The sequence below is a fragment of the Cryptosporidium sp. chipmunk genotype I genome (genome assembly GCF_004936735.1).
Source record: "Cryptosporidium sp. chipmunk genotype I strain 37763 chromosome Unknown contig_17, whole genome shotgun sequence".
Taxonomy (NCBI): domain Eukaryota; phylum Apicomplexa; class Conoidasida; order Eucoccidiorida; family Cryptosporidiidae; genus Cryptosporidium; species Cryptosporidium sp. chipmunk genotype I.
Window position 1 is genome coordinate 352,892 of NW_027125614.1, and position 20,510 is coordinate 373,401.

The following is a 20,510-nucleotide window of genomic DNA, read 5'->3' on the forward strand; positions in this document are numbered from 1 at the left end:
TTCCATAAATAACTTAAAACTATTGATTTATATTTATGAATAAGTCCTGAAAAAAAACCTTTTTCTTGGTAAAAAACTATATTCCTAACCAAGAATAAATTACCCCACAATCTTGATTATATTCACTTTATAGCTTTCCCACTTTCTAATAACTCAGTCTCTTGTCAGACTCAAGCTTTAAGAAAGACTTTCTCAATAACCCCCCATAGCCCCCAACCATAAAATAGCCAGTGGATGTGGCGCCTAGAATATGAATTTTCTGCATGCAATAATGATTTTTTGATCTAATAGGAGTTAATAGATAAATAAGAAAATAATATATATTGGATATGTAACTAGTGACTTTCTAGTAGGCCGGAACCTTTCTTTCGCAAAACTTACTGTAAAAGTTAGGTAATCACTTAAAGGATGAAATTTTCAACAAAAATGCTGGGTTTTTGGATATTATCGTCGATGTTTTTTATGTGCTTGTCGTTATTTTGTAGGACTGAGGCAGGAAGCAATACCAAAAGTAGCATTTTACACTCAGAGCTCTACAAAGGAAATAAGCAAGGTCTATTACGGCAACACAGAATGGTGGGAGAGTTTTTAGACTGTACTTATGTTGAACATATCAATCAAAATTTACAAGAAGAAAATGAAGCTTATAATGCAGGAACAGGAATTGATAGAGGTAAAAGCAGAGTGGTTTCTTTGGAATCAATCGATGTTTCCGGTAAAATTATTAAAACTCTGGAATGTCAAAAGGACATTATTAAACGTTGGATGAAAGATATTACTAAAACTTCAAAAGAAAACTTGTTTTCAGTCATTGAAGTAAGGGGTTGGAGAAAAATGACAAGACCAAAAAGTCTTCATGGAGAAGCTGATGAGATTTTAACAATTCTAGAGAATAAAAACTCTAGTCCTTTTAGTAAAGTTAAAGAAGCTGTGGAAGCATTTGATAAGTATTTAACGGAACTTCACGATGCCTACTTAGAATTTAAAAATTCTGAAGAAAAACTTAAAGCTGCTTCTAATGAAGAAGAAAAAAGAACCAGAGCACAAGTTGCTGTTTTAATTCTTGGTCAAAAGGAGAACAGAAGCTTAGTAAAATTTACAACGATAGTACGTAATAACGTAGAAGATGCAAGAGATTCAAAAAAACTTATTGAGAGACTTTTTCCCTTACTTTCTAGTGAAAGCTACAGTAACAGAATTCTTCAAACTCTAGAGCTTATGCAGATTTGTTTCTTTTTACTAAATGGTTTAAATGTTTTGTCCGTATTTGAAGAGCAAAGGTTATCAAACAAGTTCAGGAGGGATATGGAAAGAAGGAATTTAATCTACCAGCATAAAATTGAAAACAAAACATTGTTGAAATACCCAAAATTCTCAAATGCACCAAATTTTAAAGATATCTCAAATTTCCTCTTGAATTCTGTAAAAAGATTGAATGATACTAAGGACGAAAATAAGGTTGAAAATGAATTTATTCAGATATTTGATGATATTGTTCGGGACTTTGGTATTCGCTGCCCATATTTTCTTACTTCAATATTGAGATCTAGAAAAGACGCTCACTTTTTAAAAGAAGAACTATTTGATTACAACGCAATAAAAAATTGTCGGCTTGCATGGAAGGAAATATCTTCTTATTTATATAAAGAAGGTCAGTTTGTTCCTTCAGCTGCAATTAGACAAGCATTAAAGAAAGCTTTATACAAACATGTTAAGACAGTTTATGTATGGCCGAGAAATGCTACAGAATTATTTAAAAGCGTTTTTAATCAGTCTGATTTTGAAAGAACATTTGATACTAGTAATGAAAAGAGATTTATATCAACTTGTTCTGAAGTTATTAATAAAGAAATTGGTCTGGGAACTTCCCATGCAGTTAGTTTGGACGAAATTGCAATTATTTGTTTTAATTTCTTTAATTTATTAGAGTTTTACACAGATCAATATAACTATGGAAATCAGGAAAATGTGGGAAAAGATGGAAATCCTATTCTAGCGACTAAGAAGTATGTAAATATTAGTACTCTGCCATCAAAAATTAAGGCAAAAGCATTAGATGTAGCTTTTTCGGGAACATTGGCTGGAATTATTGACTTTCCACCATTTAAATCTAATGATCTCGACAGAACGGTTATAGGTATTCTGCCCGAAAATTTCATGGAAACATGTATTCAACGTATAGAAACAGTTCTTGGAAAGGCATCAAAGTATAGAATAAGTAATCCGCAAACTATATGTGCAGAGGCTAGAAATATCCTTAAAGATTACAATATAATGTCTCAAAAGCTTGAGAATATAGAGGGGTCAATAGATATTTTTGAGCAATTTAATATTCTTGATACATCTCTTGTTACAGAAACTTCAAAAGGTGGATCCCAACGCTCAGATGCCACTGAATATCTAAAACTTCTCCAAAGTAAGCTTGGTAGCTTGCAACCGAAATCTCAAACAGCTCAAAGTAAAGATATAGGAATTTCCCCAATAAAACAGTTAGACCCTGTGAAGGCATATAATTTAGTACGTAAAATGCATTTAGATTGGATGGAACAAATGAGAAATGATCCAAGATATAAAGGATTTACAGATTTGGAACTGAAAAATAACTCTCCTTGGAGCAAACAAATGAAACTTTGGCATGAATTAATCGCTCCTGAATTACCTGAAGTTAAATATGCAGCATCTTACCTTAATAATAGACCTTCTAGATTTCCGTTGATTTCTGGAGATAAGAGAGGAAAACATAAAAAAATTACTCCTTTAGAAGAATTCTTGAATGAGGATTTGGATCCAAAATATAGAGCTAGATATCCACTGGTTGAAAACGGTCCATTTGATGAACAAGAGTTTTATTACGATGACCAATATTATGAATATCCTTATGAGGACTCTATTGCTTCTGAATTAGCTCAAACTCAAGAATATTACAGCAAAATGAAAGATGGAAGCTATATTAAGGACGAGAAAGGAAGCTATATTAAATTAAAGAACGGAAAGTATATTAAAATCAATAAAGGAGATTATATTAAGCAGGGGAAAAAAAGTTATATTCAACACAAAGACTTAGGTTATTATACTAAAGAGGGAGAACTAAACCAGAATTATTCCACAGGCACAGTTCACCATGAAGAACAAACTATAGCGCAATTGATAAAACCTAATAAAGAATACTATAATAGTATGTATCGATTAGGGATTAAGGACTTAATTAACGACTCCTATATTGATAATGGATGCAAAGGTGATGAATTGCCCTTACTTTGGGGGCAAAGAGCAACCATTTTATATGAAAACATGATTAAAGGATTTAACAAGGTTAAATATAGAGGAAAATATGGACCGAAAAATTTTGTATCTATGGATGATATATGTTATATCTTGGAGAGAGACTTTAAGGTGAAAAGGAACTATTTTGAGAATATTTCCAAGGTTAATTTATTGGAATGCCAAAAATGGTTCACAGAATACCTTTCAAAGCTCTGGCCACCATTTAGTATGGAAGGATTTAAAGCTGATGTAAAAATTTTATGTTGGGATTCTGGATTTAGAGGTTGGTTGTAGAGGAGTTTAATAAAATCCTTCACTTTTTCAAGCATGTAAATCCACAATTTACATTGGCGCCAAATCTGTAAAGTAGATTAACTGTTGTATTTTTATGTTCTACTACAACAATTGATTTATTAGTAGATAATTAGCTGTTAAAATCTATAATTTAGTTATTATACACATATTTTTGGGTCAAGACTTACCTATTTAACATAACATGTAATTGATCATGATTCAACAAAGAATTCATCTTTTTAGACATGTATTAAGAAATATAAGCACACAGGTTCTGAGAACTAAGAGACCAGTTTTTAGTAAAATAAATGGTTTGAGTAGCATAGAAAGCCACAAAATTGTACCCCAAAGCGGAATTGAACCCATATTTTCCGAACTTAGTAATGGAATGAGAGTGATTACATTAGAAAATAATAAGAAAATAGCATCACTAGGAATCATCATCAAGATGGGTTCTAGATTTGAATCAAAGAGTTCTCTTGGATCATCAAGAGTTCTTTTCAATATGATACTTTCCCAGGAGGGAAAAAATTCACATAGTTGTTTGGTAAATAAACTAGCATTAAACGGATTAATATTAGAAGGTGGCTTCAATAGAGAATATACTTCATTCGTATTAGAATATTTGAAAGACCAGGGAACTGAGAATACTCAAGAATTCTTTGATGGAATATTTAAATTCTACAAAAAAAAATTCAATGGCGAAGAATTAGAATTCGTTAAGAAGAATATTAAAGAGGAAGAGTCTTTTGAGTTAGAGAATCATAGCGTAATGCTAAATGATCTTTTGCATTCAACTGCATGGAAAGAAAATTCTCTAGGAAACAAACAGGCCATTTCTTTTGATCAAGTTTCAGGCCTTAACACCCAGAATCTAACTGAATTTAGGAATGCAAATTTTCTTCCTTGTAATACTATAATTGTTGGAACTGGTATAAGGCATGATCAGCTAATTAAGAAGATCATGAATTCATCAGAAAAGTTTTTTATACCGGAACAGAATTCCGTCAATCATTTGAAAGACAATGAATACAATATGAAAACTCCAAAGTATGTTGGTGGCTTAGTAAAAAATAAACTGCCCCATTACGGTTTTACAGATATAATGGTTGCTTTTGAAACTAATCTGAATTGGAAAGGACACGAATTGGTTGCTTTATCTGTGCTTCAAGCTTACCTTGGCGGTGGAAGCTCCTTTAGTGTGGGAGGACCAGGAAAAGGAATGTATTCAAAGCTTTTCTTGGATGTCTTAAATAAATTCGACTGGGTTGAAAGCTGTAACTGTTTTGTTAACCAATATAGTGACACTGGATTATTTGGAATTCATATTACTTCTTATCCAGGATATTCATTAGAATCTATAAAAATAATTGCAAAGCAGCTTAGCGAGATGAAAAATGTCGGTCAAAGGGAGCTTGAAAGAGCTAAGAACTTGGTTCTGAGTACTATATACTCAGCCTACGAAAACAGGTGTCATTACATGGAAGAAATCTCGAAACAAATACTATCATACTCTGAGTTTATTGAACTGGATGAAATAATTAATTGCATTAAGAGTATAGACATAAAAGATATCAAAAAAGTTGCGGATTCAATTCTCTCTAACGCAGAGAGACCCACAGTAATTGCAGTTGGGACTGATGTGAATCAAGTTCCAAACTACAATGACATTGTTTCGATTATATCTAGGCAAATCGGCAATCATTGAGTCGAAAAAAGAAAATATTCATTTTAAAATCAGTGGTGTTATATATTTAGTTTCTGTTTTGTAATTACCTATATTTTAAACTTTTGCCCACAATATTTTTCAGCATTGAGGCGGGAACGCATGCCGCCTGATAGTTGTCAAAAATAGCTAGAGATGTTTGTTCATAGGCTAGGAATACTAATTATCGGAATTAGGAATTGCGATTTCTCAATAGGCTCAAAATATGAACATGGAAGATGAAAATTCAACCTCGAAGAATTTTAGTCGTATTTCTGCCCATAGCCATATTAGAGGATTAGGCTTGAAGAATGATGGGACAGCATCAGATGACGGATCATGCGGAATGATTGGCCAGCTGCAAGCTAGGGAGTCTGCGGGAATTGTTTTGAGTTTAATACGCAATAAAAAACTAGCAGGGAAGGCTGTATTGTTGGCTGGCCCCCCTGGTACTGGTAAGACAGCAATTGCCCAGGCTATAGCACACGAATTGGGCCCAAAGGTTCCGTTTTGTCCTATGGTAGCGTCTGAAGTGTATTCAGCTGAAGTTAAAAAGACTGAAATACTTATGGAGAATTTTAGAAGGGCCATTGGACTTAGAATTAGGGATGTTAAAGAAGTTTATGAGGGAGAAGTTGTTGAATTAGTTACCGAAGAGACTGAAAATCCTCATGGAAACTTTGGAAAAGCAGTTTCAGCAATAGTGTTGACTTTAAAGTCCGCAAAAGGAACAAAAACACTTCGTCTTGCTCCTCAATTAAGTGATGTTTTTCACAAGGAGAAAGTAAAGGTTGGAGATATTGTTTATGTCGAATCATCTAGTGGAATTGTTAAGAGATTAGGTAGATCAGATTCATTTGCCACAGAGTTTGATTTGGAATCCGAAGAATATGTTCCTCTCCCAAAAGGAGACGTTTATAAAAAGAGGGAAATTGTTCAAGATGTTACTTTGTATGATCTAGATTTGGCAAATGCTAAACCTCAAGGTGGCCAAGATATCATTTCTTTATTGGGACAGTACGTACGTCCAAAGAAGACAGAGATAACTGAGAAGCTCAGACTGGAAGTTAACAAGAGTGTAAATGAATATATTGATCAAGGAGTAGCGGAACTTGTCCCAGGTGTTTTGTTTATTGATGAAGTACACATGCTTGATATTGAATGTTTTACGTTCCTTAACAGAACTCTTGAAAGCTCTCTGGCCCCTATCGTTATTTTCGGAACTAATAGAGGTGTATGCACCGTTAGAGGTACTGATATGCTTTCTTCACATGGAATTCCTGTCGATCTTCTGGATAGGCTCTTAATTATTAGAACAGTTCCATACAATATTGAGGAGATGATTAGAATTGTTTCCATTAGGTGTGATATTGAAGGTATTAAGATGGATAAGGAGTCTTTACAACTAATTGGAGAAATTGGAAGTTCAACATCATTACGTTATATCTGTCAGCTATTGACTCCTGCTAATATTATTGCAAACACATTTGGAAGAGAAACTATTTGCAAATCCGATATACAGGAAGTAGATAATCTCTTCTTCGATTCGAATGCATCTGCCAGAAGATTGGCTGAAGACTCTAGTTCGTTCATCCTCTAGTTGGAATAATAAATACATGCACTTACTGGTTTGATAGTTTATATTAAAATTTATAAGCGATAATTAAAAAGCTAATGTTCTCTAATACTATTTCGGAATATAATTTAATAAATTAATTCTTATCAATAGTAATTGTGTAAGTCTTCTTATTTTCTCTTCTTAATTGCCACTCATCTGTGTTTTTACACGAAATTTTAACAACTTTGAGCCTGTAATATAATGAGCAGCTTAGTGTCCTTGGGGGGAGTTCGGCGAGATCTATTGTTCTGATACAATTTCCTGAAATCCCAAGCAAACCACCTAAGAGTCCAGACTGTGTGCATTGCCAAATTCTTAGAGCTTTCTCTGCAATTGAATATGAAGCGAGGAACTCGCCTTCCTTATTAAAACACAATGCATCAACTTGTTGTGTATGTCCTTGTAATACTCTCCACTTTGTTGCAGTCCTAAGATCATAAACAATAATAGAACGATCGAAGCCTATAGCAAATCTTTGTGTATTTTGGTGGAAGGTAATCATTGGAAAGGCACTCACTAATATGAAAAGAACTGATGTAACTGCTGTTATTGTTCCTTTGCGTAATGTAGAGTCAAGTGGGTCCAAGAATCCAATAGAAATATCAACCACCATATTTAAGTAAGGAAAAGAGTATTCAGGGAGGCTAGATACGAAGTAAACCAACAATGATAGTACGTTACAGGTATAGTTTATTCCCATATAGGGATATGCCGTTCTTCCAGCATATCCAAGTATATAAATGTATGTTTTGGGATCTAACTGGCCAATCAATTGAAGTAAATGTCTACAAGAAGTCCAGAATGGTGGGTACTGTGCTAATGTGAGCAATCTTATACAGAGACAAATAATACTATTTGAAACCTTAGTGCTGATATTTTTTTTGTTTTGTGATTCGGTTTTGTCTTTTAAATTTCCACTATCAACTTGAAAAATATGAGCTGCCATGAATACGTTATTTTCCCAAACAGTAAGACTGTTTCTAAGTAAGTTAGGAACGCATGTATTCTCAATATTCTTTGCTTTAAGAAGGCTTGTAAAGTTGAGAGAAAAAAGTTCCAATGCAAAAAGGAATCTCAGAGTGTCCATTATACTAATATTATTATAATAAGAGTTCATATCATAATTGAGGCTATCTTTATATCCAGAAGATTTAAGGTTTCCAAAAGTTCCAAAGCTTCCTGAACTTGAAGTGCAGATTATAATATTTGATTTACTAGAATCAATGTTTAGGTTTTCCCAAGAATACCACTGTTCAGTGTCGTGCCTTCTAGCATATATTGGTTTAAGTAACCTCTTCTTCTCTAGTTGTTGCTTCTCAAAATTCTTAGAGAATTTTATTATAATTTCAATATCATAAGTGGTTATTATACTAATCAGAAATGAAAGAATTATCTTCCCTATACAACTGCTATGAGTTCTTTTGAAAGGATGTTCATATAGAACAATACTTAAAAAAAATAGTGAAAGATCTTCTATGCTTAAATTTGAGCAGTAATATTCACCAGAATTCATTATTGGAAATGGAAGTCTATAGCCTATCATTCTGCAAAGTGAAATACTACAATAGGAATAAATCTTAGGGTGACCACGTCTACATGATTCATTCCAAGGGGGAATACTTTTAATTTCATTCCCTAAACCAGAACACAAAGATCCTCCAATATCAAAGTTATTTGAAGTTATGACCTCCTGTTCTAATAAATTCAAGGGCTCATCTTTATTTTCTCCACTTGTTCTAGATGCTGAAATTCTCAAGAATTCTTTAATTATACCAGAAAGAGTATCGATTGCTATTTCTTCGCAATAAGATAATACTTCACTTGGAAGAGATCTAATAGCTAGTTGTAAACAATATTTTGCAGATAACCTCAAATATGGATTAAATACATCCAATGTCATACCCGTGATTGAAAAGAGGTGGAAGGGGATGAATCTGAGTACAAGTTTTTTTTGTTCAACATGTTCAATAATCCATGATAATAGAAACTTATCCAAAAGCTGTATTGGTAGGTCCAAGTTAGAATAATACGTAAAGTAATAATGTAAAATAACCATTTGAAGAGCAATCTGGTGGGCTGAAAAGTGCTCTTGAGGTTCTCTTGATAAATCTTGTTGTCTAAAAGAATCTATTTTATTTTGGTATTCTAATTCGTGCCTAAGTTCACAAACACTACAAGATTCGACAGAATCTTCTGTTTCAAATATTTTTACATTCTGATTCTTAAAATTTTGGGATTTTTCATTCAGGGCTTTCTCATTAAAACTTCTTTGGTTTAAAAATCTTTCTAACCAAATCTTGTCTGAAGCCTCAAAACTAGGGAATTCTTCAGCTGGACCATTGGAAAAGTTCAGAGTTGATTCGTAAGTTCTTGATCTAAACAAAGGTACAGAATTTTCATAAGAATCTATGGAATCTCTTTTGATTAAGTTTTTAGAATCAAAAGTTTCCCCTCTTTGAAGTGTTGTAGTTGAATTCAAAGTTTCTTTTAAATTTTGTGGGAGCTTTGAATTTCTTCTGTTTAAACCAGAATTTCTTGACCTAACTATTCTATTTACCAAATGAGAGGTGCATGGAATCCCGGATAACTCCCCAATGTAATAGTCATTTGTGTCTATTTCTAAGTTCTTTTTTCTTCCTGGCAACTTGTTCCATTCAAAAAATGGCCTGCCCGGACAACTATTAATGACGTTCCTACTATCCGAAATATTTAACCTGTTTCTTAAAGTTCTTACAGAAAATGTCTTAGTATCCAAATGCCTGATTATATTTTCACTCCAGTTTTCAGAAACTAGGTATCTATATGGAGGAATTCCTGTTCCATCATAAGTATGTGATCTAATCTTAGATTCCCTTGATCCGGAATATATACTTCTAGAACGATCAACTGATTCGCATCGCTTCCTGTTTTCTGGGTTACTTTTTTTTGAAAAGTTAAAATAATAATCCACACTATCCCATATTTTCGATCTTAAAGGTATTTTTGAATTAACAGTCTGTTTCCTCAAGGTATTACAAATTGGGATAGAAATAGCATAATTCAAACCTGCGATTAAAGTGCTAAATTTAAGAATTGGTCGTACAGTTAGTGGAGCCATGTCCGCAAAAAGTTTACTTAGAAATTCATTAGTAGATCTCACGAAAAGAGGGAAAAGATGTTGTAAGTATCTCGATGTTTTTGTATTTTTTTGCTTTTTTTTTTCAATACTAACAACATCTGCTGACACATGAGGATTAAATGCCATAAATGAGATACTCATACTAGAACGAACACCTAGGCACCCCTGATTAAAGTTATCTTTCTGAAGATCGAGCTTTGGCATATATCCTATTGACACAGATCCAAACATAATTCCATGGTCCAAAAATTGAATTTTGTTGCTAGTTTGTATAAATCTATTTAGGCTAGACATGAGGCCATAAGATAGATGGTAATTTTGGTACTCGCAAACTTTGAGATCGAGTATTGAATTAAAACAAACTTTTGCCAGTAATAAATGCGAATCTTTATCATATACAAAAACTATATCTCCTTGCAATATGAAAATAAAGTTAGATGGTTTATCAATACCAACTGAATTAATTCTTGAATCGATGGGATCTTGTATTTTTTCAAGTTCCAAAGATAAACTTAATATTTCATAAGTAACTCCCTGACATTCTGTATTGGCTTGATCCTTTCTTTCGTCCCAAATACATCTACTAGTTGATTTAAGTTCCGCTTTTGAAGATAACCCATTTACTTGGTTGTCATTAACTTTTATCAATACACATTTCTTCTCTAAGGAAGAGTGTACCAGGATCTGGAACTTGTCATATTTAGGTGTTCCAAGCTCCCCCAATCTATTAACATCAAATACAATAACTTTGTTAAGGGAAATCATATTGGTGAAAAACAAACCATCTATGCAAGCTATGAGGGAAAACAAATTATTGGAAATAACTTGATTTTTAATTCCAGGTGAATCGATGTTCTTTGAACTATTAACGTTATGATTATAGCTCAAAAGCTCTTCTTTGTTCGTAGATTCTCCTGAAGTAAATTTATTGAAAAAGTTCTCCATCAAATCCACCTTCCAAACTAGTACATTTCCACAACAAGTTAGTCCAAAAATGCAACCATCCGTCACAGACTTGATTTCAGTTACATTTGTTTTATGTCCAAATGAAGTCCTTGGTAGAGGAAGTTGGTAAACTACTCCGTTTTCGATATTTCCAAAAAAGTGTTTATCCTCGTTACAATTCATCATACTAAAAAGTCCAAATTCTCCAGTAAGACATTGCCCCATAATCTTACCGTTTGAGAGAGAAATTATACAATAAATTGAGTTTCTTTGTTCTGTAATGCAACAAGAAAGGACTGAAATGTTATTTTTCTTATCATAATCAGTGATGTCATCCTCCCAGACAGTTCTCAAAGATTTTGTGGATTTCCAATAAACCTCATTTTCAGTTGATCTGCATTTACTTGTATCACTTCCAGTCTCAAAAGTGTTTTGAAAATCCATATCAATTTTAAGAGGGAAAAACACATTTTTGGAATCGGATACTTCTACATCGTCTAGGACAAAAGAATGAAAGTCACTGAAGCTTTTATAATAGTTCGAAAATGAGCTGCTTGGAATAAAAGGAAACTTGTAGTAGGTTGGAATTCTTCGTTGGGATTCAATAATTGACAAGTCTAGGAATGTATAAAATATTTTGTCTGAATTTTGTTCAATTGATGTAAAGTTAGTATTGGGGAGTGTCTCACAACTCTTTTCTAGCAGAAATCTGAAATTATTTCTATGTACCCAAATAATATCATTATTTCCCTGGTTTTGAGAATCGAGGTCTGTATTTCTACCAGATTTTGGTGATTCTTCTATATCATTCTCGTACAAAGTGTTTATTTTGAAAAATTGCCAATAACTTGCAAGATGACCAAGATAGTTTAATTGTTCTTTATCATTTATTCTAAAATAATCTCTGGAAATATAGATTGGAACTGCTAATATGTCACTATAGTCACCAAAGTTATCGATTTCTCTTAGGTCATGTTCGGAAAAAGCAACATTGGATTCAAATTTAGGGTTAAAATTTTGGCTAAAAAGGAAGCAAACTACTGAAGGAAGTTGAATGGTGTATATTGTAAAGTCAGATGACCATGCCAAAAAAGATACATAGTGTTTTTGCTTTTCTTCATATTCCACACTAAGAGTTCTAATAGGAGAATATGTCTTTGTTTTATTAATACACGATTGTCTTATATTCAATGAAATTTGAGAGAATCCTAGCCAAATCTGAAGCTTTTGTTTAACTTCCAAGTTTTCTTTATTTTTATTTATTATATTTAGAGTTGTAGCTCTTTTTAGAGATGGTGTTTGATGAATATCATACATCGAATCTTTAAACTCGCCTCGGTGGCATAAATTTTGTGTAACAGTTTTTATTTGTGAATTTGAATCTTCACAAATGGGCGTGCTTGGAACAAACAAATCTCCAAATGGTTGGTACCTTTGGTTTCTATTTTGAAACTGGGGCAGGAAAGTACGTTTCCAAATTATAAGCCTATATTTTGCATTTACGATTAAATAAAAGTCTGTTACAACAATTTGAGTTGAAAACATCTCACTTGAAGGAATAGAATAAAAATTGATGGGTTCCGAAACAAAACATGGATGTAAGGAAAAAAATGTTGGGGCTAGCATTGGAGACTTTATTGAATAAAACTGATGAGTATATGAAGTATCAAATGAACTAGACTTGGATTGGTCACTTGCATTACTACTTAACTCTAATATATGATCATAGCTTTCAAATGAAGATCCATTGGTATCTTCAATTGAACTTTCCGGTTTAATTTGTTCTAGTTTAAGATCCAGCTCACCCAGATTGTCTTCCATTATTATTTGATCTTGGGAATAGTTTATTGAAGATCGAGATGTATTTTTGGCAGAATTAGAAAATCCCGTTTCATCCTGACTATATTTCATAAATGGTTTAGGAACATTATTTTTTTGGGGTTTAGGAACTGGACATGGAATTTCACAGTGAGGAATGGGAATGAAGTGCCACCAAATTCTTATTAAGTTACTTAAATCCCAAACTAAAACTTGACCAGTATTTAGCATTGCTGCCACTGTATAAAAGTGAGCTGTAGGATATCTATTATCTTCACAGAAATCGAAGAGTGAGATATTTGAAGACCATTTCAGAAGTTCAAAGTAGTCGTGGTTGGTAGAAACATTGAATATCATGGATTCACCATACTCTCCATATGTGTATGCTGGATTTTTTTGAGAAAAATTTTCATTTTTGTCTTCATACGAAAGCTTAACGGTGCTTGGAGATTGAATTTTATACATGTCCGGAGTGTCATCATCAATTCTGTTGTTTACCATACGTTTCGAATATGGACAACTTGCAATTTTAAGTGCTCCACAATTTAGTCGCGACCAAGTGTCGATTATAGTGATACGTTGGTGTCCCACAAGCAACACAAATCTTTTGTCTGCGAGACTTACTAGCTGCAACACTTCGTGTTCAGCCGATTCTGATAGTTGAGCGATACATCTTCCATTATCCAGAGACCAATATCTCAAGATATTATCTGAATGCAATGTTAACAGCAACTCATCTGTACAGCTCTGTAATAAAGGCGAAGGGGACAAAATAAAAACCATACCAATAAGTTTAATCGGGCATAAAGAGTTGGGAATAAGAACACAAAAAGGAACTAGTTCCTTCTCTGGAGAGCCTTCGTTCGATTTTTCATCAACCCTTAAAATACTCCACAAATATACATGCCCAGATTTTGTGCCAGTTGCACATATTGAATCCCAACTACTACAACAAGTTATAGTGACTTCATCCAAAATACCTCCGTCTGGTGTAATACCACATGAAAGTAGCATTACTTTTTCTATTAACAAAATGAAGTTTTCATTCACCACACAAATTCAGATAGATCTTTCCAATACAAGAAAAAGAATGGCGCCAGTGTGAGTTCCCAAAGTCCCTAGTATTGGAGTAATGTTAGAAACAAATTATTCTTAAATTTAGAGAATCAAAATAAATAAATCCGAAGTATTCAACACACTATTCACAAATCTCCAGTAATTAGTGATACCATCTAACATATGTCTAAGAAAATATCAAACAAATTTACATAATAGATAGATCCCAAACAAATACAAACTTAATTAAGAAAGCTAAAAAAGCACAATTCCTTAGATGTGAAAATAGTTCCAACATGTTAGACGAGCTTGTCTATTGTTTTGGACCTGATCATTAAGAAAAATAATGTACCGTAGTGGCGCCTTAGACACGTATTTCATGGCGTCTCTTAATTATTTTTAAGAATAAATTTATCATTACAAAATGTAAAGAAACTCGTCGAGACAAGAGTTCAGGATCAATAACAGTAAGTAAAAAGTAAAGGTTAAAATATAACGATCATAAGTAAAATAGTAAATTAATTATTAGTTTCTGAGGCGGGTCAAATATTACATTAGACTTCAATTTAAACAATTAAATAAGCTGAGTTGATTCTTATATCTCATTCAATAGTGACCTTTGGATTATTTAGCAAAAAATTTATCTTTAAACTTTTTTCAGAGGATTCAATTCGGATAGAAACCAATGGGTCGCGTTATTAGAGGTCAGCGTAAGGGTGCAGGCTCAATTTTCAAGGCTAAGGTCTCCAAGAGAAGAGGACCAGTTAAGCTCCGTGCATTGGACTACATTGAGCGTCATGGATATATCAAGGGTTTAGTCAAGGACATTACTACAGATCCGGGAAGAGGTTGCCCAGTCGCACATGTTTCATTTAGGGACCCTTACAGATACAAAATTAAGAAAGAGTTAATGATTGCTGTAGAAGGACTTCATACTGGCCAATTTGTATACTGTGGAAAGAACGCTACACTTTCTGTAGGAAACGTTTTACCAGTTGGTCAGATTCCTGAAGGTACTATTATCTCTTCTTGTGAGGAAAAGGCAGGAGATAGAGGCAAGCTTGCTAGAACTTCTGGTACCTATGCAATCATCGTTGGCCAATCTGAAGACGGAACAAAGACACGTATCAGACTCCCGTCTGGTGCAAGAAAAACCATCAGCTCTCAATCTAGAGCCATTATTGGTATTGTGGCTGCTGGAGGAAGAATTGATAAGCCAGTTTTGAAAGCAGGTAACAATTATCATAAATACAAAGTAAAGAGAAACTGCTGGCCAAAGGTTAGAGGTGTTTCTATGAACCCAGTGGACCATCCTCATGGTGGTGGTAACCATCAGCACATTGGTCACCCATCTACTGTTTCAAGAAGCGCTCCACCAGGTCAGAAGGTCGGTCTCATTGCTGCCAGAAGAACTGGTTTGTTACGTGGTGGCCGTAAGACAGCCAAGGATAAGGCAGAAAAGGGAGTTTAAATTCATAGCGAGGTAACGCATAGATAGTTTCTGATTCTTAATGATTATTTACTACCAGGAGCTTGGGAATGTTCCCTTTTATGTTATATAGTATTTAATTGTTAGTCAGATTTTCAACTCTATTAGTATCTAGTCAGCTATTAAATATTTTAATTTAGTCTCTTTTGTTGCAAGTCTTAGCTAAATATAGTAATATCTCAATTTTTCTTGTAGACGCTGTTTAAAAGTAGTTTGATCAGATATCCAACAAACAAGGTCGAGAATGTTGTCGAAAGAGCGACGATCCAGACTGCAAGTTTGCATTCACCAATTGGAACATTTATAAATGGATATTTAGGATCCCCCGTTGGAACCTTGGTAATGTTAATCCTGCATTCCTTAAGCTTGAAAAACTCGTCTATTCACAGTTTTACTTATATATATTATTCAAGGATTATAAAACTCACCTGGAGATGAACATTGGCAATGGCTTTTATGGACCCACAAACATTGCTTATGAAAATCATTATCACAAATGTAAACTCCAATTTCGCATCCCTGAGGGAAAAAAAGTTGCATGCAATTACTGTAAGATGAAAAAATTAGACTTACCTTTACTGTATACTTTCCATCAAACCCTTGAGAATGATAGCATTTTGGTCTTGAGTCTATTCTAATCCTATCTGAGAATATCTGAATCTTGAATTTGTGAGATATAATTGGAAGTACTTCTAGGGAAAGACGCGAAAGTTCATGTTCTGGAATACCCTCGTTAACAGGGATAAATGATGGTATCACTGTAGATTGAGTTGAGATAAAGTCCCATATTAGAACACAATTAATTATAAAGAAAATGGACTTTTTCATGTTTTTTTTTCCAATTTTCGCATTTCTTAGAGTGAGATCCGCCAAAATTATTTGCTAAGAAATATATAAATTAAATGAATAATTGGAGAAAATTGCTATAAAAATTACAGCAAGAACTTTTTCCTAAAGAAATAAACTCATAACATGGGTTCCAATGGAGCTAAAACAGAGTCTTTGAGTAAGATTCAGTCTCGGAGAAGGCTTAGAACTGACACTGCAGAGGCAGTCTTTGGAGATTTTTGGGAAGCACCAAAAAATTCAAACTTTCACTCCAGAAAAGTGAAGAAAAACAAACAAAGCTACGAGAATGAGCTGGATCAGAATTCTCCTCAGATGCCAGTATCTGATTCTTCAACTACGGAGTTTAGTATTGCAAACTTGGGCACTCAAGAAAGGCTGACTTTTTACGAGTCGCAAGGAGCGGAGCCATACCTTACAAAGTACCCAACTATAACTTCTATACTTACAGAAATACAGCCTAAAAAGTGGATAATAATGTTTAGTAAAGCTCAATCTTCATGTAACCAGGATTATACAGATGGAAAGAAGAATAAAAAGGATTATAAAAAGAACTCTTCAGGTTTAACCAATGAAGACTTACCATTCAATAAAATGCAATTTATATGGAGTTCCGAGTTGGACGAGCACAAAAGAGTAAAGTTAAATAACAAAAATAGTTCAAACTCACAGTCCTTATTGTCTGATCCAAATGATCTTTCGCCGATAATAATTAACTTTCCCCACCCTATTCAGCTTCAGAATATTTCTATTCCATATGAGGTGTTGGACCCAAGGTCTGTTCCATGTGGCTCATTTATTTGGTGGGATAGAAGAGTATGGGAGTACAATTTTGTTCACATGGCTAGAAGACTATCCACCAATGATGAAAAGAGTTGTAAAAAACTAAATGTAGAAAACCCTTTAACTTCAAAGAAACAAACGAGAGTTTCAGGGGAAAATAGCGGACAAAGTTCTAAGAGTTCAAAGTCAAAAGTAGAGACAGGCCCTAAAACAAATCAAAAATCGAAATCTTCTAAAAATCTGATTAAGAAATAAATCAAAATGAGTATTGGGTTAGGCACTATTTTAATATTGTTCAATTTATAGCGATCTATTATAGTAAATAAATTAATTAATCTTCATCACTTTCACTAATTAATCTGTTTAACTTTCTTTTAACTGGCTTCGTTGAAGTTTTGGGTAATTTTGCTTGTAATGAAGGGGTGCTTTCCATAGTTGAAGATTCAGGATCTTCGTTTTCTTCTGTATTATTAGCTTGAATTTCCCTAGATTTGTCAGGAACTTCAGAGTTGTTCTCAGTGTAATCTTTTTCAGCTTGATCATTCAAGTTCTTAGATGCGGGAACTCCCCACTCGCTTAAAATTTTAGATTCTTCTATTTTAACTTTCTTTTTGTCACGAATCAAAGAAGAATCTAATTCTTTACAAGCTTCCGCCTTTGATTTTTCGGACCGAGATTGCCCGGAAAAAGTTTCATGGGTGTTTTTTCTTTCGTTTGATGCAGAATTAAAGAATCCATCCAGACATGTCTGTGAAGTCTTATTTTTGCTTTTCTTAATTCTTTCACAATAATTGATAACTCTGGACTCATTGAAATTTTGTTCATTAATAAGCCACTCCGTAAGTTCTTCATACTTGGGGTTTGACCACTTTATTAAGTCTTGTATTTGATTCTTTTTTGATACGAGGGGGTTCTTAAAGAGCTCTCTTACTTTTGAAAACTCGAAGTTTCCCGGTACAGGATTTTTCTTTTGATCAATGTTTTGTAAAATGTTTTCGATATTTCGATATTTTTTGAGCAATTTGTAGGCTGTGTTTGTTCCTATTCCTTTGATTGTTCCACAGTAATCGCATCCACTCAAAATACAAAGATCAATGAACTGGTCCATATTTATTTCAAGTTCGGAAAGGATTAAAGGTAACTTAATAATCTGCATACCGTTCTTTTGTTTATTTAGTGATTTATCACTTATCTTGTTTGAAGAAGAATCAGAAAAATTTAATTGCTTTATTTGGACTGGTGTACCAAATGTCAGTGAGTCTGCATCTTCTGTGACAACTCCATAAACTAGACCATCTTTACAGAGTTCTGCACACTGTGCTTCCGCTTCTGATGGGGCATCTATAAATGGCATTCCAAGAAAACCCAAAAGTTTCTTAACATCTTCTATTTGCTTTTTTGTTACATGGATAGTTCTAACTGACTGCTTCTTAATAAGTTCTTGATCTCCAACTTCTTGAGCTTTTTCTAATTCAGCAAGTGCTTTCTCTCTCCTTTCATCTCTTTTCGCCAGCTCATCTTTCTTCATTTCCGGGGGAGCACCATCAAATACAAAAACGGGTTTGATTCCTGCTTCAAGTAATCTAATGGTTCTCGAAAGCATCCCACTTATGTGACTCGTGGATTCACCTGAAGAATTAGTTAAGTTACCCCACTGACTACCTTCCCTGATTGCTGCCAAAAACTGGTAAATCCACATACTGGCATCTACTGCGACTTTTTTTCCTAGCAGGGAGGCGATTGCCTAAAAATAGAGGAAATTATATGGTTAGATATTGAGGGAAATTAAGGAATATTATATGATTTAGATATCTAAATATTGGTAGATTTCTAACTTTGAATATAGCTGTCTATATTTAAAACTTCAACTTACCTGTTGTTGGATACTTTTTGGAGCATTATCAGCAATAAATTTAGTGAGGCCTTTAATTCCCATATTAAAATAAGGATAGAATAAATTATATTTATTGAGACTGTCTTACAGCCTATTTTAATATCTATATTTTTAAAGAACAAATTTCCCACCTTGTATGTAATTTCACTCACTCTCCCCTCACAGTGAAATTGAAAAAAAATTCAAGAAAAAATGAAAAATCAAACTCTAAATAATCCTCTGTTTTCTAAGGAAGTTCTTCATATGAACAATCGAAAAATACGAAATAACTGATACTAAAATTAGCTGGATGATAGAGTATGTTACAATTCTCTTGTTTACGCTCAGTGCTTGCTTTAAAAACGTTTCCTGTTTTTCAAATTCATATTCTCCCTCGGATACTTGGTTGTTTACTTTGTTAATCAGAGAGTTGATAAATTCTTCCACATAATTTGCTTCATCCTTGCTTGCAATAGAGTCGATATCAAGATGCTCACTTAAGTTACCTGTGTCAATTGAAAGTATCCATTTCATTTGCTCTGATTTAAACCAATTAGATGATTCACATCTAATACATACCTTATGATCTCCATCTAATTCTGGAAGGTATGCGGCACTTCCTTTATGTTCATTTTCATTCACATGCTTACTAAAAACCTCGATGTTGTCTGGGTTTTTGAAAATAACTGCACAGTCAATACCTGAAGAAATTATGTTTTGCACAAAAGTTAAGATCGAACATACCTAAATTATTCACATTCTCATACTTTACATGAATTGGAATGGACTTAGGAACTTCTTGAATGAAACACTTCTCTGCACCTTCTTGAACATAAAAATAGATTGCAGAGTGTACTTCTGTATATTTGATAATTAAAAAGAGTACTAGTGCTTGAATAGTAGTCCGTTGAAAAACCTTCATAAGTTAAAGTTCATTAAGAAACTACGTCTACCTAAGATATTTAAAAATTGCTATATAATAATTTTACAATTATTTTTGAGATTAATTTAACATTGATTGTTTCTAATTATATTTAGCCAAGCAGTTGAGGGGAGGTCAAAAATAACATGTTCAAAAAATACTCAGGAATTCAATGCAATAATAAAGAAGACAACATAAACAGGTTAGCGTATGCCCACACAAACAAATAGATAGCTTATGGATTATTTGAAATCTCTACCACTGCCATAACAAATCAATGATCACCTTAACATTTTCAAATCGAATGGCGGCAAGACAACCATTTTGTATTATTTTGAATCAATAGTTTTTATTTTATTTTAGGGAATATAATTTATTGTGGGAGTTAAGCAATGCATAGCAATTTTAAAGCAGGGCCTTTTCCAATATTCGTTTCTACTCAAAGTTTCCTTCCAATATCAATTGCCCTGTCATTTATTTGTAAGTTTGGTTAGATTTTTTGGTTAAATATTATTCATGATTTTTCTCCAGCGTTGATATTTATATCATTTTTCATTATATATGAATTCAGGTTCCCAAATTTGAAAAGAAGTCTAAAGGATGAGCTGATTGTTTCAGTTGCAGGGTCACTTACTTTGGGCTTAGGGCTCACTTTTGCATTATTATCATTTGGTTTGTATTTTTAGGTTTTTCCTTTTTAAGTATTGTATTTCGAATATTAATCTAGCAGTTTTGCTTTTTTACGAGTAAAATGAACAAAATTAACTAAAACGGAGAAT

At 33.4% G+C, this 20,510-nt stretch overlaps 9 protein-coding genes across 9 annotated transcripts; 5 read left to right on the top strand and 4 right to left on the bottom strand.

Annotated features, from left to right (window-relative positions):
• Window positions 1-408: 408 nt before the first annotated feature.
• On the top strand, window positions 409-3,558 carry ELE39_001087 (large membrane associated channel; the record flags this gene model as incomplete). The annotated part of the gene is made up of 1 exon (XM_067344126.1): window positions 409-3,558. The coding sequence occupies one exon, from the start codon at window positions 409-411 to the stop codon at window positions 3,556-3,558; it is 3,150 nt and encodes a 1,049-aa protein (XP_067200164.1).
• Window positions 3,559-3,772: 214 nt separating this feature from the next.
• On the top strand, window positions 3,773-5,266 carry ELE39_001088 (mitochondrial processing peptidase; the record flags this gene model as incomplete). The annotated part of the gene is made up of 1 exon (XM_067344127.1): window positions 3,773-5,266. The coding sequence occupies one exon, from the start codon at window positions 3,773-3,775 to the stop codon at window positions 5,264-5,266; it is 1,494 nt and encodes a 497-aa protein (XP_067200165.1).
• A 223-nt stretch (window positions 5,267-5,489) lies between these two features.
• ELE39_001089 (Ruv DNA-helicase-related) lies at window positions 5,490-6,863 on the top strand (the record flags this gene model as incomplete). The annotated part of the gene is made up of 1 exon (XM_067344128.1): window positions 5,490-6,863. One exon carries the CDS (start codon window positions 5,490-5,492, stop codon window positions 6,861-6,863), a length of 1,374 nt encoding a protein of 457 aa, XP_067200166.1.
• A 112-nt stretch (window positions 6,864-6,975) lies between these two features.
• On the bottom strand, window positions 6,976-13,776 carry ELE39_001090 (WD repeat; the record flags this gene model as incomplete). The annotated part of the gene is made up of 1 exon (XM_067344129.1): window positions 6,976-13,776. One exon carries the CDS (start codon window positions 13,774-13,776, stop codon window positions 6,976-6,978), a length of 6,801 nt encoding a protein of 2,266 aa, XP_067200167.1.
• A 727-nt stretch (window positions 13,777-14,503) lies between these two features.
• On the top strand, window positions 14,504-15,289 carry ELE39_001091 (ribosomal RPL8; the record flags this gene model as incomplete). The annotated part of the gene is made up of 1 exon (XM_067344130.1): window positions 14,504-15,289. One exon carries the CDS (start codon window positions 14,504-14,506, stop codon window positions 15,287-15,289), a length of 786 nt encoding a protein of 261 aa, XP_067200168.1.
• Window positions 15,290-15,715: 426 nt separating this feature from the next.
• On the bottom strand, window positions 15,716-16,135 carry ELE39_001092 (uncharacterized protein; the record flags this gene model as incomplete). The annotated part of the gene is made up of 1 exon (XM_067344131.1): window positions 15,716-16,135. The coding sequence occupies one exon, from the start codon at window positions 16,133-16,135 to the stop codon at window positions 15,716-15,718; it is 420 nt and encodes a 139-aa protein (XP_067200169.1).
• Window positions 16,136-16,279: 144 nt separating this feature from the next.
• Window positions 16,280-17,191, top strand: ELE39_001093 (uncharacterized protein; the record flags this gene model as incomplete). The annotated part of the gene is made up of 1 exon (XM_067344132.1): window positions 16,280-17,191. One exon carries the CDS (start codon window positions 16,280-16,282, stop codon window positions 17,189-17,191), a length of 912 nt encoding a protein of 303 aa, XP_067200170.1.
• A 76-nt stretch (window positions 17,192-17,267) lies between these two features.
• On the bottom strand, window positions 17,268-18,872 carry ELE39_001094 (flap endonuclease 1; the record flags this gene model as incomplete). The annotated part of the gene is made up of 2 exons (XM_067344133.1): window positions 17,268-18,680; window positions 18,810-18,872. 2 exons carry the CDS (start codon window positions 18,870-18,872, stop codon window positions 17,268-17,270), a joined length of 1,476 nt encoding a protein of 491 aa, XP_067200171.1.
• A 165-nt stretch (window positions 18,873-19,037) lies between these two features.
• Window positions 19,038-19,731, bottom strand: ELE39_001096 (transmembrane; the record flags this gene model as incomplete). Its single annotated transcript, XM_067344135.1, has 2 exons — window positions 19,038-19,510; window positions 19,554-19,731. 2 exons carry the CDS (start codon window positions 19,729-19,731, stop codon window positions 19,038-19,040), a joined length of 651 nt encoding a protein of 216 aa, XP_067200173.1.
• Window positions 19,732-20,510: the final 779 nt, after the last annotated feature.